Source organism: Artemia franciscana, chromosome 9, assembly GCF_032884065.1.
Source record: "Artemia franciscana chromosome 9, ASM3288406v1, whole genome shotgun sequence".
Lineage (NCBI taxonomy): Eukaryota > Metazoa > Arthropoda > Branchiopoda > Anostraca > Artemiidae > Artemia > Artemia franciscana.
The window spans coordinates 20655396-20671979 of NC_088871.1; the positions used below are offsets into that span (position 1 = coordinate 20655396).

General features: G+C 33.5%; 1 protein-coding gene across 3 annotated transcripts in view; it reads left to right on the forward strand.

The window, feature by feature from the left end:
- The first annotated feature begins 2944 nt into the window (after window positions 1-2944).
- The window catches only part of LOC136031579 (lachesin-like), a 108997-nt gene continuing 95357 nt past the window's right edge, over window positions 2945-16584 (forward strand). For all 3 annotated transcript variants that reach the window (XM_065711247.1, XM_065711250.1, XM_065711248.1), the window contains exon 1: window positions 2945-3084. In XM_065711247.1, coding sequence (XP_065567319.1) covers window positions 2994-3084 — 91 coding nt within the window. In that variant the 5' untranslated portion in view covers window positions 2945-2993. The remainder of the gene's footprint in view (window positions 3085-16584) is intronic.

The window sequence follows — 16584 nt, forward strand, 5'->3', positions numbered from 1 at the left end:
TGAATACAAAGAAATATGTATATGAAGGATTTCCTTTGTTGCAGAAACATAAAGCGTTTTAGGATAAATAAGGTATTCTTGATTCTTATGTTTGGGTTTTGTGTTTTATGTAAATTATTAGTTTTGCATAATCCTAAAGTTATAAGGAAATACCCACAGTCATTTTTTGCACTAGTTTTATGGACACATTTTGCATAGGATAAGAAACATTAATTTCTGTTAAGTTCCAACTTCGTTCTTTACTTCCCCGAGAAAAACTTCATTAAAAAAAAATAATACGGGAAGAAAACTGTTACTTCCACAGAATGTTACTACCGATAATTTTACATTGTCAAGATTTCTTTGAGCTCTTGGCCAATGTGGAAGCGCGGCCCCATGCTATTTTTGGAACTCAGTGAAAAGACGTGTGTCACTTCGCTCATAAGGGTGCTATATGGTGGGTGTTCGAAAATGTCCCATTTAAATTACTCACGGAGCTATTGCATTATACAAGCACTGTGAGGCTGGGATTGTCATAGACTTAGAACAGCTCCAAAAGTCAGGATTCTATTTTTCTGTTAATAATAACCCTCCGTAAGCGTCGCAAAGTTTCAAAATAACAATCTACAGTGTTTGCTGCTCCTAATGTCAGAAACATCACAAGCAATGCGAGTTTTTTTCTCGCAAAAATCATTTGCCATAACCTTGCGGTTATTTCACATTTATTGGAAATTTGCATTTTTTTAGGGGAAATTAATGTGTATCTGTTGTTGGGATTGTCATTTCGTTTCTGACAAGCCACATTAAACCCCGGTTTCATCACCTACCAAATACCACAGCTTTCGTAGATAACTTCGAAGACCACACTGCCTTTCCATGACAAAAGTATAACAGTTCAAAATAGGAATGAAACTTTTTATTCGACAGTGAACAGATATAAAAAATTTAACTGGATATTTCGAACACATATACAGTGTTCATCATCAGCAGTAAAACTGTTTTACTGCTGATGATGAACACTGTATATGTGTTCAAAATATCCAGTTAAAAATTATTATAACTGTTCACTGTCGATTAAAAGGTTTCATCCCTATTTTGAACTGTTATACCCCAACTGTTATACCCAAATACCACAGCTTTCGTAGATAACTTCGAAGACCACACTGCCTTTCCATGACAAAAGTATAACAGTTCAAAATAGGAATGAAACTTTTTATTCGACAGTGAACAGATATAAAAAATTTAACTGGATATTTCGAACACATATACAGTGTTCATCATCAGCAGTAAAACTGTTTTACTGCTGATGATGAACACTGTATATGTGTTCAAAATATCCAGTTAAAAATTATTATAACTGTTCACTGTCGATTAAAAGGTTTCATCCCTATTTTGAACTGTTATACCCCAACTGTTATACCCAAATACCACAGCTTTCGTAGATAACTTCGAAGACCACACTGCCTTTCCATGACAAAAGTATAACAGTTCAAAATAGGAATGAAACTTTTTATTCGACAGTGAACAGATATAAAAAATTTAACTGGATATTTCGAACACATATACAGTGTTCATCATCAGCAGTAAAACTGTTTTACTGCTGATGATGAACACTGTATATGTGTTCAAAATATCCAGTTAAAAATTATTATAACTGTTCACTGTCGATTAAAAGGTTTCATCCCTATTTTGAACTGTTATACCCCAACTGTTATACCCAAATACCACAGCTTTCGTAGATAACTTCGAAGACCACACTGCCTTTCCATGACAAAAGTATAACAGTTCAAAATAGGAATGAAACTTTTTATTCGACAGTGAACAGATATAAAAAATTTAACTGGATATTTCGAACACATATACAGTGTTCATCATCAGCAGTAAAACTGTTTTACTGCTGATGATGAACACTGTATATGTGTTCAAAATATCCAGTTAAAAATTATTATAACTGTTCACTGTCGATTAAAAGGTTTCATCCCTATTTTGAACTGTTATACCCCAACTTTCAGAAGTGCCATCAAGGAAACGACTACAAACTGGCGAAGAGCTCAAATAAACCACCAGAGCATACTTAAAATAATTTGGGGTGATATTTTGTGAATAGGATATTACTAAGTTTATTCACAGATATGAAAAACACCTTATTTGCCTAAGATTATGCAGATAAGTAGCCTTGAGTTTCTATTAATTTTGAAAGAAAAATTATTTTCTTGGTTGTTTATCGACAGAAGATTTCTGAATTTATCGGACTCAGTGCTAAATTTGAGCATGTGAAGTGAAAAGGGCCACGCAGCCCTGGTGCCAGAAATCAGGATGCAAATTACTATTTTGCTATGAAAACAAATGAGATTTGTGTTTTTCAAATAGTAGTGGTAAGCTTCACTTGAAAAAAAATGAAACAAAATACATTAAAAATGGCCGAAGTGATATTTTTAAGTTGAGAGACGCTTTGATTCTAATTTGAGAAGCTCCTACCTTAGAAGGGTCACCAAGTGACTCTTAATTGTTGTTAATTTACTCTAAATTATTAGCCAATTAACAAAGCGCACTAGGCTCAAAAACCCATGCCCCTCCATCAAACTTATTAGTCTTAATCTGTTGAATACTTCTTTATACCACTGTGTGAACTATATGTCATTGTCAAGATCTATATATATTATCATCAAGATTCGAACATTTTTGTTTCATTTAACTCTTTTTATAAAGGTAGTTAAGCTTTTTATCTATGCACAATGTCTTACACTTGTGATTAATAGTGATTAATATCTTAACATCTTGTTAGAAGTAATTTACAAAGCACGCCAGGTTATCAAGTAATTTAAGTTGCACCTGTTTCCAGATCACTTTCACTTACCATTCCAGCTCCCTTATTAGTTCTTCCTTTTCTTTTAAATACAGTTGCGCAAATAGACCCTATAAAGCAATAACAGGATAGTTGTTTCTTTTACACGAAGATCAGTCACGGTATTCATTCAGTACCAAGTTAGAACTTGGACAATGAAGTGGAGGAAATGAATTCTAACAGCGTTACAGTCTTTCTCCTTTATTTTCTAACCCGTTCCATTATTGGATACAAGCATCATACTCATCATCGGATTACTGGTAAGCTTAAAGGCTAATATTGACAAAGCGGTAAACCCTGTTTGACACATTTCGTCTTCAGTTAGTATGGCTGAGCAGCTTAAGGTGGCATCTACTTGATGAGCAAAGAAACCAGTTTTGACTCAAATAGAATCGCATCCTACCATTTAATCCTACGGCATTGTTCCTACGCCTGAGAGTCACAATCGCTATGACAAGAAATAACACTCAACCAGAATAAGCTAAAGGCCTTTGCACAAAGATACGTTTTATTCATTAAATTGAACACAAATTAGTCTAATGAACATAAAAGTAATAACTCCGAAAGACTCAATAAGAACTTATTAATCAAAAACTAATCAAATAATTCTTTTACCAATTTAAAGTAAAAACAGGATTAGTATTAAGAGGATTGAAAATTATGCCATATAAGAAGGGGGCTGGCTCCGGCACCCTCTTTATGCTAAAGCTTTGCTAGTACATTAATGGATCGTTTTCGACTGCAGCACTTATACCCAGTCTGTAATTATATGCTCCCCCTGAAACAAGCGATTTTACGGAACTCCTATATTTGTAGCTTGCACAAAATTGCATGAAATGAATGAAATATTTATATAACTGGATTTATTAGTCTCAGGTCCATTGACAGAGCCGGAGTTTTATTCGAACTCTTTATTGGTGAGCTTGCTTTAAAAATCGTAAACTTTTCTTTTTGAAATGAATTTTAACCAGTTTTCGAAGTACTTTCAATCTAAGATACCCTGTAGGCTACATTTTAAAAATGTAATTCAGCGAATGGATAGAGTTGATTGTGAAATATTACATAATTTCAAATTTGCCTTTTTTTTTGTTGATATATGAAAACTGTAAAAGAGCAGAAAAATAAAATACTAAAGATTGTTCAGGGAACATAAGCCTTAATACACTTGAATTCGAAAGTCATATTTCAATGCAAGTGCTTTTCAAATCTCGAGGCACTGTAGGAAAATTTCTCATACCATTGATCTTACGCTAGAGAATTCTCATGAAGCAATAGGGGAGGGGAGTCACAACATAGCATAAAGGGAGGGGTTTTGTATACAAAAAAAGTGATTTTTTGAATGAATATACATACGTTATGATCAAAATTACCTTTTTAAAGTTTTAGTTACTTTTAGCACGAATCGCTGGATACTTAGAGTTGAATTATATAAAAAACAAGTTTTTTCCACTGAAAGTAAGGAACAACATTAAAGCTTAAAACGAACAGAAATTTTCCCGTGTTTGAGGGGATGCACCCTCCTCAATGCCCCTTTCTCACACGCTAAAGTTTTTAAGCAGTTTTAAAAAGTTTTTGATTCTTATTACACGGCCCTTCTATTTTAAAATTCGTTCTTATACAATTGAGACCAAAGGCTGAACTTCAGCATAAAGAGTAGGATATTGACGAGGGGCATTCACCCATATAAAGGAAATAATTTCTCTATGTCAAGTTTTGATGTTGTTTCTTACTTTCAGCAGAAAAAAACTTTTATTTAAACTAAATTTCTGATCGTTTTTCAAGTAATTCCAGGAAATTCCCCCCTTACTCAGTAAGAAATCCCTCCACCCTCGAAAAATTCCTCCAGAGAAAGTCCCTCCCACGTAAAACTCTTCCCTGGGAAATTATCCCAGACAATTCCATCCTCACCTGTTAATCCCTCCCCCCTACCCAAGAGAGTTTCTTGCTTATGACTTCACATTATGACTACAGTTTCTGGCAACGAACTGTAAGTAAGGACCGACCCGTTTCAATACCAACCAAAACTCTAAAAAATGAAATTTTGATACCAATAGATAAATCAAAGGAATTTTCACCCGATCAAACGTAAGCTTTATATGGAAGAAGAGGATTTCCATGAAGGGGTCACTGGATTTTCCAGCATTATTTCAAAAACAATCAGAAATAAAATAAAAAACAAGTTTTTCAACTGAAAGTAAGGAGCAACATTAAAACTTAAAACGAACAGAAATTATTACGTATATTAGGGGGCTCGCCCCCTCCTCCATACCTCGCCCTGTGCGCTAAAGTAGTTTTAGTAATTTCAAAAGCGCTATTGGTTCTAATTAAACGGCCTTTGTGATTCAGGGATCATTTTTAAAGAACTGAAACACAATTCGAACTTTAGCGTAAAAAGCAAGGAATAACAACGAGGCGAACCCCCTCATACACGTAATAAAATAATAAAAATGTAGCAGTTCGTTAGGGAGGTTATTTCGTAAGTTACGTCTATTTATTTCTAATGAAAACGTTCGTAAATAAAACTAAAAGCTCTAGTGCTCTTTTTAAGTAGCCAAAATTTTGAGGGAAAATAGCCACCTCCTCCACCCCTTTTTCTCCAAATAATCCAATCAAAAAGCCAAAATCAACACCTGCATTATTTCAAAAACGTTAAGAAATTATTATTGTTTTTTAACTGAAAGTAAGGAGCGACATTAAAATTTAAAACGAATAGAAATTGTTCTGTATATGAAAGGGGCTGTTCCCTCCTCAACACCTCGCTCTTTACGCTAGAGTTTTTTATTGTTTTAAAAAGAAGAGTTGTAAGAAAGAGACAAACTTTAGTGTAAAGAGGGAGGCGTTGAGTAGGGGACAACCCCTTTCATATACGGAATAATTTCTGTTCGTTATAAGTTTTAATGTCGCTCCTTACTTTCAGTTAAAAAACATTTTTAACTTTTTTTTTATTTAATCTAGGCAGTGTCGATATTCACCGATGAGTCCGAAATTCTTTTTTCTCTGCTTGGATTCAATTAGCTTCGCGAGTCAGCTTTTTCAGTCTTATGCAAGCTGTGACGGTAAAAGCTGAAGTTAGGCTAGTTCAGATTATGTTAGTCTAAGATAGGTTAGATTAGATTAGGTTAGGCTAAATTTGTTTATAAATATTCAAAATGTGTTTAAAACCTAATGTAAGCTAAACATACCTAATCTAATTTAAACCGTCTCCATCAAACCTTACATTAAATTAAAAAGTTGACTGGCAACGCTGACTAAATCCAAAGAGAAAAAAGGTATTTCGGACATTCACCGGTGAATGTCGACATTCACGAATTTTGAACATTCACGGTAAGTCAGTCAGGTAAGCGAGGGTAACGATAATCAAACTAAAAAAAAGCAAAAGTATAGCACTGTTATCTCTAGAAAGTAGATTGAACTTATTTTTTGTACAGCTTACTGTTTGATGCCATGTTCTCCCTCCTGAGAGAACATACCTCCTTTTGGTTCCTTGCACCTTTCATCATGGGATATACTTTACGGATATCTTTGTTTCTGTCAAAGAAATAATTTAACAATTGTATTTTAAAAGTCAACCCCCCCTAACCCCCCTCCCTTTCAAAAAAGTTTTTCTTGAATTTGCAATGCTATTGGGGAACAATCTCATGTCATGAAAAATTAGTAAAGTAGTTTTAAATTTAAAAGTAGAAAGACATAAGAAAAGTTTTCGAAGATAAAAAAAGATAAAATTCCACACTGATTAAACAGTTCGTGGTAACGAACTATAACTAAGGAGCCACGTGGCTCAATAGTAACCAAAACTCTATAAAATGGATATCAATGAATATTTTAGAATAAGATTATTATGCTGATTCCAAATAAATAAAAGTTGTTAAGTTCAGTATTACCCATCAAAACCAACGAGCCTGAGAAAATCTACTTCTTTTTCAAAAAGGGGAAAATTCTCCCTCAAAGTCAAAGAATCTTAATGAAAATCACGCCATCGGATTTAGCGTATCCGGGAATCCCAAGTTCCCATCTGCAAAACTGTGATGTTTTTGCGTTTTTTTTGTTGTTTTTTTTTTGCGAGAAGAAAGATCGTGGATGCGTGTTAATTTGTTTATATTTTTCCCAGGGGTAATCACACCAAACCAATAGTCCTAGAACATCGGAAAAGGGTTCATTTGAATGAAAAATGAACGTTCTAGTACTCGTTTTCGTGACCAAAGATTTGAAGGCAACTAGCCCCTCTCTCACCCCTCTTTTATCTTAAAATTCGTCCGGTCAAAACATATTGTTCAGCATAGTTGGAAAGCCCAGTAACAATGTCTTTAGAGGAAAGATAATCCCCCACAACCCCTGAGGAATGGTCTGTAAGTCAAAAAATTTGCCCACTGTCTATATAAAGTATTTGTTATTGGGAAGTATACAGACATCTTTCAGTTAGGTGGATTTTTCGCCGGTTTTCCTCGGAGACAATTTTCCGTAATGAGAGAAGTTTTCGGTGGGGGTGAACTTTCCAAGGGCAATTTTACACTAAGAGAATTTCTTTCTGTTTGTCTTACTTCCTCTTTGCCGACTCAATTTTGCATTTGGAGATTTTAATGGGAATTTTACGAAGTGACATTTTTTACCGGGCTGGAGTTTCTTTCCAGAGTTTCTTTCCGGGGATATTTCCAGGGGTTAAATTCTCCATGGGGGAGTTTTCAAAGGGTTATACTCTCCAGAGAGATTTTTTTGTGAGTAAAGCTTTCTACTAAAGGGTCAGGGGGGCATTTTCAGGAAGAATATTCCATGGAGGAGGATTCCTGAAATAATTTTAAAAACTATTATAAATTAATCTTTCAAATAAAAGTGTGCTAAGAAAAAATCTTCCACGGGATTCGACCGTAAAAATTCTCCAGAGGGAATTTTCACCAAGAATAAAATTTTCTGGTGGGAATTTTCCTAGTAGGGAAGGGATATTTTACGCGGGAAGAGCTTTCGAAAAAGGGATTTTTCCCTTTTCGGTTCCACAATTCGGTTCCATACAAAACGTAGGTATGGCCACACACATAAGAGGTTCCAAGCAAAGACAAGCCTTTAAACAGAGAACTTGTGCTTCGTGTTAATGAAAGGCTCAGCTTCTTCAAAGTTAAATTGAAAAATGTGACCTTTTATAGAGCCTCTTCGCGATCGAGCATATGTCTTCCCTGACTTGGACATTATTTGTATTTGCAGAGCCATAGGCAAAAGCCATAGGTAGCAAAAGGCATGTGTATACACGAATTAGGCCCAGGTAGGATGTCTTTCCCAACCCTAAAATTAGTTAATACCACCCCCACCCTCGAATATATTTTTACTCCATCTTTTCCAAATGAATAATTAAATAATATATATGTATTTACTTTTATATTTCCTAACCCTGAGAACTGAATTTTTGAAATTCCTGTTCCGTCCTACAACAAGTAGTCCCCGAGACCTACATTTGAAACAAGGCATTTTTTGCGTGTTTTCATAGCTTCTATTTGTATCTAATTAAAAATAAATCCACAAAAGCAGTCCTTTAAAGAAAGGTTAAAAGCTATTTGAAACCAAAGGCAAGCAGAAGTAAAATTTCTGTTCCGTCCTACTACAAGACAACAAGCACTCTTCATGACCTTTGGTTGAGAGGAGGCATTTTTGCGTGTTTTTATAGCTTCTAGTTGTATCTAATTAAAAATAAATCCACAAAAGCAGTCCTTTAAAGAAAGGTTAAAAGCTATTTGAAACCAAAGGCAAGCAGAAGTAAAATTTTTGTTCCGTCCTACTACAAGACAACAAGCACTCCCCATGACCTTTGGTTGAGAGGAGGCATTATTTGCGTGTTTTTATAGCTTCTATTTGTATCTAATTAAAAATAAATCCACAAAAGCAGTCCTTTAAAGAAAGGTTAAAAGCTATTTGAAACCAAAGGCAAGCAGAAGTAAAATTTCTGTTCCGTCCTACTACAAGACAACAAGCACTCCCCATGACCTTTGGTTGAGAGGAGGCATTTTTTGCGTGTTTTTATAGCTTCTAGTTGTATCTAATTAAAAATAAATCCACAAAAGCAGTCCTTTAAAGAAAGGTTAAAAGCTATTTGAAACCAAAGGCAAGCAGAAGTAAAATTTTTGTTCCGTCCTACTACAAGACAACAAGCACTCCCCATGAACTTTGGTTGAGAGGAGGCATTTTTGCGTATTTTTATAGCTTCTATTTGTATCTAATTAAAAATAAATCCACAAAAGCAGTCCTTTAAAGAAAAGTTAAAAGCTATTTGAAACCAAAGGCAAGCAGAAGTAAAATTTCTGTTCCGTCCTACTACAAGACAAAAAGCACTCCCCATGACCTTTGGTTGAGAGGAGGCATTTTTGCGTGTTTTTATAGCTTCTATTTGTATCTAATTAAAAATAAATCCACAAAAGCAGTCCTTTAAAGAAAGGTTAAAAGCTATTTGAAACCAAAGGCAAGCAGAAGTAAAATTTCTGTTCCGTCCTACTACAAGACAACAAGCACTCCCCATGACCTTTGGTTGAGAGGAGGCATTTTTTGCGTGTTTTTATAGCTTCTAGTTGTATCTAATTAAAAATAAATCCACAAAAGCAGTCCTTTAAAGAAAGGTTAAAAGCTATTTGAAACCAAAGGCAAGCAGAAGTAAAATTTCTGTTCCATCCTACTACAAGACAACAAGCACTCCCCATGACCTTTGGTTGAGAGGAGGCATTTTTTGCGTGTTTTTATAGCTTTTATTTGTATCTAATTAAAAATAAATCCACAAAAGCAGTCCTTTAAAGAAAGGTTAAAAGCTATTTGAAACCAAAGGCAAGCAGAAGTAAAATTTCTGTTCCGTCTTACTACAAGACCACAAGCACTCCCCATGACCTTCGGTTGATAGTAGACATTTTTTGCGTGTTTTTATAGCTTCTATTTGTATCTAATTAAAAATAAATCCACAAAAGCAGCTTTTTAAAGAAATTTAAAAGGCAAAAAATGTATTTGAAACCAAAGGCAAGCAGAAGTAAGGTCAAAGATTAATTCAAGCTTGAAATGAACAAAAATTACAGAAAACTAAGAGAAATTACAATGAACAGTAAAATCAAATTTAAAATGAACAGTAATTAACGCAAACAGGAGAAAGGATACTCCCTAGGTCTTCTAAGGACCAGAGCTCCATTTGTGCGTTCCTGGAATTTGTTTTAGTTCGAGGGGTGTATTTTTATTTGTTATAAAATCAACAAAAGAAAAACAACACCACACCAATTAATAGCACACAGTTCGCAGTAACAAACGTTTATTTGTTTGAATATTATTTATTTGTTATTATTTATTTGTTTGAATATCTGAATATTTTGTCATTAGATTCTAACTGTTTAATATAGCTTAACTGTCCCCTTTCTAGTATTTTTGATATTTTTTTTTCAATTCCGTCATGCTATTGAGATATGGAACTAGGCACCCATCCAGGATTTTCAAAATTTTTGCCACTTTTATTTAATTGAATCAAATTCAAGTAATCCCCCAGAATGCTAATGCTTAGAGCTTGTATATTAGATGTTGAGAAATACTAGTCTTAAGGGATTTGCAACAGTTCTTTACCCCCGAACCTTATCCTCATCCGTAGAGAGCTTACTGAATAATTTCCTGTATTTTCTGTAATACCTTTGTAAGCTTATTACCAATCAATGACTTTCCAGCAACTTTGCATTGTATTTTCAGCGGGAATTTCAAAGGCTTGTAAAGTTCGATGACTGTCATTTAGAGCAAAAGTGTAAATCAAACAATTCGTGGTAACGAACTGTAGTAAGGAGCGACCCGGCTCAATAGTAAACGAAACTCTAAAGAACAGAATTTTGATGCTAAAAGATACATCAAAAGAATCGGATTTTCATACTGATTTTAAGTATATATATTTCATCAAATTTAGTCTTTGTCAACAAAAGTTACGAGCCTAAGAAAATTTGCCTTGTTTTGGAAAATAGGGAGAAACACCCCCTAAAAGTCATAGAATCTTAACGAAAATCACACCATCGCATTCAGCGTATCAGAGAACCCTGTGGCAAAAATTTCTTATCAAGCTCAAATCAGAAAAATGTGGAATTTCGTATTTTTTGCCAGAAGACTGATCACGGGTGCGTGTTTATTTGTTTGTTTTTTTCCCCAGGGTTCATCGTATCGACCAAGTGGTCCTAGAATGTCGCAAGAGGGCTCATTCTGACGAAAAGGAAAAGTTCTAGTGCCCTTTTTAATTGACAAAAAAATTGGAGGGCACCTAGACCCCCTCCCACGCTCATTTTCTCCCAAAGTCAACGGATCAAAATTTTGAGATAGCCATTTTGTTCCGCATAGTCGAAATCCATAATAACTATGTCTTCGGAGATGACTTACTCCCCCAGAGTCCCTGGGGGAGGGGCTGCAAGTTACAAACTTTGACCAGTGTTTACTTACAGTAATGGTTATTGGGAAGTGTACAGACGTTTTCAGGGGGATTTTTTTGGTTTGGGGGTGGGGTTGAGGGGAGGATACTATTTGGGGGTTTCTTTCCTTGGAGGTATATGTCATGGGGGAAGAGAAATTCAATGAAAAGGTCGCAGGATTTTCTAGCATTACTATAAAAAAAAAAATGAAAAACTAAACATGAAAAAGTTTTTTCAATTGAAAGTAAGGACTAGCATTAAAACTTGAAACGAACAGAGATTATTGCGAATACTTTAGCATAAAGAACGAGGTATTTAGGAGGAGATAAACACCACGCTCTTTATGCTAAAGTATTTTTAGAAATTTCAACTATTTATTCTACGGCCTTTCTGATTCAGGAGTCATTCTTAAGGAATTTGGACAAAATTTAAGATTTAGTGTAAAGAGCGAGGTATTAACGGGGGGACAAACCCTCTAATTCTTAAATTACGTATATTTTTTACTAATAAAAACGTTCGTTAAAAATTAAAAGTTATAGTTGCCTTTTTAAGTAACCGAAAAATTGGAGGGCAACTAGGCCACCTTCCCCAACCCTTATTTCTCAAAATCGTCTGATCAAAACTAATAGAAAGCCATTTAGCCAAAAACAGAATTAATACGCAAATTTCATTTTAATAATTTATGTGCGGAGAGCCAAAATCAATCATGCATTAATTCAAATACGTTCAGAAATTAAATAAAAAAACTAATTTTTTTAACTGAAAGTAAGGAGCGACATTAAAACTTAAGACGAACAGAAATTACTCCGTATATGAAATGGGTTGTCCCCTCCGTAATCCCTTACTCTTTACGCTAAAGTTTGACTCTTTGCCACAATTCTACTTTTTAAAACAATTAAAAACTTTAGCGTAAAGAGCGAGGCGTTGAGGAAGGGACAACCCATTTCATATACAGAGTAATTTCTGTTCGTTTTAAGTTTTAATGTCGCTACTTACTTTCAGTTAAACTTTTTTTTTATTTAATCTGGAAAGGACTTTATCCAGGTCCTACACTGTTTTTTTTTCATTGAGATAGGTTAAATTCATGAATTCTTTTGAAGAAAAACGAGGAGGATATGGCCCTCCAATTACGTTTAAGAGGCGTTAAAAAACCCTCTGAGGTAATTAAATATATATATATATATATATATATATATATATATATATATATATATATATATATATATATATATATATATATATATATATATATATATATATATATATATATATATATATATATATATATATATATATATATATATATATATATATATATATATATATATATATATATATATATATATATATATATATATATATATATATATATATATATATATATACATATATATATATATATATATATATATATATATATATATATATATATATATATATATATATATATATATATATATATATATATATATATATATATATATATATATATATATATATATATATATTTATATATATATGTAGTACCAGGAGCCCGGTGGCTTCGTCTTCGGTTCCTAGTCCTGGCACGCGGCAAGCTTTTTTATATAGATTCTCGCTGTCGCTTGTCTTCTAAATGCAGACAATTTGAGCCTTTTGTTAATGTCCAGACGTCCAAATGGACCTTAAATTAGAATAAGGGCCTTTTTTAAAAAAAATAATTTTTCTATTGGACCTTTAACTTTTGCCTCGGCTTGTCTTCTGTCATTATGAAATACATATCGCCGAACCTTTGTTTCTTTTAATTGTTCAGGTGGTAGGACAAAAGCTTCTTCTTTTGCCTCGGCTCGTCTTTTGTCATTATGAAGGACATGTCGCCAAATCTTTGTTTCTTTTAATTGTTCAGGTGATGGGACACAAACTTCTTCTTTTGCCTCGGCTTGTCTTTTGTCATTATGAAAGACATATCGCCGAAACTTTGTTTCTTTTAATTTTTCAGGTATTGGGAAAAACACTTTCGTTTCTCATCCAACAATTTATTTATCCAGGTTTTGATTTTCAAAGGTTTGGTAGGCATTGATGACCTTATCCATGTCAAAATGCAAAACCTAATAATCATCGCTATCACTTTCAATTTATTTGGTTCTATTTACCTCAGCTTGTCCTTAATCATTATGAAATACATATCGCCAAACCTTTGTTTTTTTTAAACAAAGGTATGATAGGCATTGATAGGCTTATGCATGTCAAAATCACAAACAAAATCATGATTGGGATCATTATCAACTTTGATACGTTCTGTTTCTTGCTGTCCAGGTTGATTTTAATTGACTTGCTCACAGGTTTGGTATCGCATGACTTCTAACCGCGTGTGTCTTTGCTTTTCATATCTATATTTGACTTGCTCCAATGCTCAGTGTCACATGTCTTCTAACCATGTTTATCGTTGCTCTTCATTTTCATTTTTGGCACGCCACCGCTGTTCTTCTACCCGCGTGTGTATTTAATCTCAGTTTTCATTTTTGAATTGCTCAAATGAGTAGTGAAATATACAATAGTTCAGATTCTACACCCTTATTTGGACACTAAAGCTTGCCTATAGTCCAGACTCTACACCTGAGGGTTGGCCTAGTTAAATGTCAGATGGACAGTAGTTGAAAATCATGTTCATATTTGGAACTCAGGTCCAACAATTTAATGTACGAGCGTAAAAAAACAGAAAAGTTGTTCAGTGACATACTTTTTGTATATAAACTGCATGTTAATACAGTAACACTATCAGTTTTGAAACAGCTTTCAAAACTAACAAACAATTTTCAAATGTAAGTAATTAAGAATTATATATGTCTTACCTATTTTATTTTTTCCTTTAAGTAATATACAAATCAAAACTTCTTAAATCAAATTTATGTTGAAAAAATTCGTTTATCCAATGTGTTTCCAACAAATGCACATATTGAACTGAAAAACGCTTAGACTCACAGCCTAGTTGGTTTGGTTTGGACTTTTTAATCTAATTTGTAGATCTGAATGCATTAAGTATATTCGAATGTTATCAAGGAATAATTATTCTTAAGGTTTATTTTGCTAGTCTTTGGAAGACTGGTTTAAATATGTGAATAGAAAGATTTTTGACTTTTTGAAGAAAGTCACATGGAAGATAATAATATTAAAGCCAATATGAAAAGAAGAATAGAAACATATTAGTTAACAGTGATATACGCTTAATCAAAGAGGGTTGAATTAAAACAATCAAACCTATTGGTTGACATCAAAACAAAACAATGACTGGGGGAGGAAGTGGGGCCTTATGTGGTACTAGAAACGAACCAAATTCCTTTTTTATTCATCATTAGTTATATTTTGAATGCATCACTCCCTAGGCTATTATTTCGAGAGTTTTCCAATGGTAAAGTTTATTTTTCTCTCATTTCTGTAAGTACTTTTCTGAATAAAATCAAAGAGGGTTACGTAAGGTGATGTGATTTATTTCTCTAGACTTTGCGTAAATATATATATATATATATATATATATATATATATATATATATATATATATATATATATATATATATATATATATATATATATATATATATATATATATATATATATATATATATACAACCGAATATAAAGATGGACATAAAATTAATGCTTGCTCCATCCAATTTGATTTTACGAAAGGAACTTACTACATAACCCCATGTAACAGTCTTCCTCATCTCAGCAAGACTTTAGCTGCGAAAGCAACAGGTTGTGAGTTCCTTTACTTTGGCAGTGGAAAAATTGATAGTTAGTGGAAATAATATCAAGCTACTTCTTCCTCATACAATCACCAATCAGTGACATATTCCCATGAGTTCATGCACCTTTATCGACTCTTTATATATAAGTAGTGAAATTCCTTCAAAAAGGCATTGGCAATTGTAAAAAAGTGCTTGTGTTATAAGACCGTGAACAAGTTGCCCACACAAATTTGAAATGTTTGGACTTTCATGTCTTGTATGTAATGTAAATGAAATCCCCCTTTATAGTTTATCCTTTGATAAATTCTATAGGACACTTTATGAGTTGACAATGCAACCTCTAGATCGAGATCCACAAATATTTGAAAATGGTATAGCCAATACAATGTTTGCGAAAACTCATGGTATCATTGTATTGGACTTAGCTGGCATTGGAGATATGAGTATTGTACGAAGAGAGAGTGCACGTTTAGAGTGTGCCTTTGCCCAACCATTAGCTGAGAATATTGCATTAATCTCATTAAATCAATTACAAACCTACAGGGAAATCACTCCCGAAGGAAGGCAGTAATCTACTAGACCATGAACACAAATTACATAATCAGCGTACTTGATATGAATCCGTACATGTCCAGATACAAATCTTATTTTTTCCATCGGATTTCCTTGAAATATCGGATTTCCTATTATCATTGTTAATAGCAGTCCATCAAGGCTATGGATCTTTTAAACGGGGAAGAAAATAGAATTTTTAATTCTCTTGGCCTATCATACTCATTCTACAATTTTATTGAAAGCAGTGAGAAACTATAATTCAAAACCGAAAGAGAGTGCAGGATTTAAAGACTAAAAGCTGTGGTTTTCATATATTTCATTTTCCGATGTAGTGGCTGTACTTACAACGTAATTCGCAACATTTACGTAGACAACCCCCGCCTGAATGACTTCCTAGTCGATATTATGCTTCCATACCTGTACTATTTATTTCAGTCTCCTACAAATAAAATGTTCTAAAAGTGTTTGTAAATTTGTTTGTTAATAAAAATAGATATATACATAAAATGACCTTTTCTCCTCTTTAGATTTCTTCTTCTATGTATAGGTAGCTGTCGAAAACAAATAATGGCGACAAATCATCTGAATTCACTGTATATTTTTCTTGATGTGCAAAGTTAGGGTCATATTTTCTACAATACAATGTAACTTGACTCTTATTGCATCTCTTTGTAAAGTCAATGATACTATTTTCACTCACACTGTAAGATTTCCGTGTTTCAACTTGCTTATTTGAAGTAATATCACATAGAGTGTTTTCAATTGTAGAGTCACTTTCCGTAACAGCTAAATAAAAATTAGTGGGTTTGTGTTCATAGTAGCCATTGTCTTCACAATGATGACGTAGAAACCAAATTCTCTTGCTATTCCAACAGTTGAAGAATAGACATAATTCTTCCTCCCAAGACAATTTAAACTACGACGGTACCAGTCTCTAAGAAATACATTAGAGTCTCGTTTAGGGTTCTTTCCGATCATGACATGATAGGTATTGTCGCAATGATCACACTTATCAAAGTGACAATTGAAGCATAGGAATCCTCTAGTGTAAGAGTCACAAATCTCTTCAAGACAGGAATTACAGTCTTTT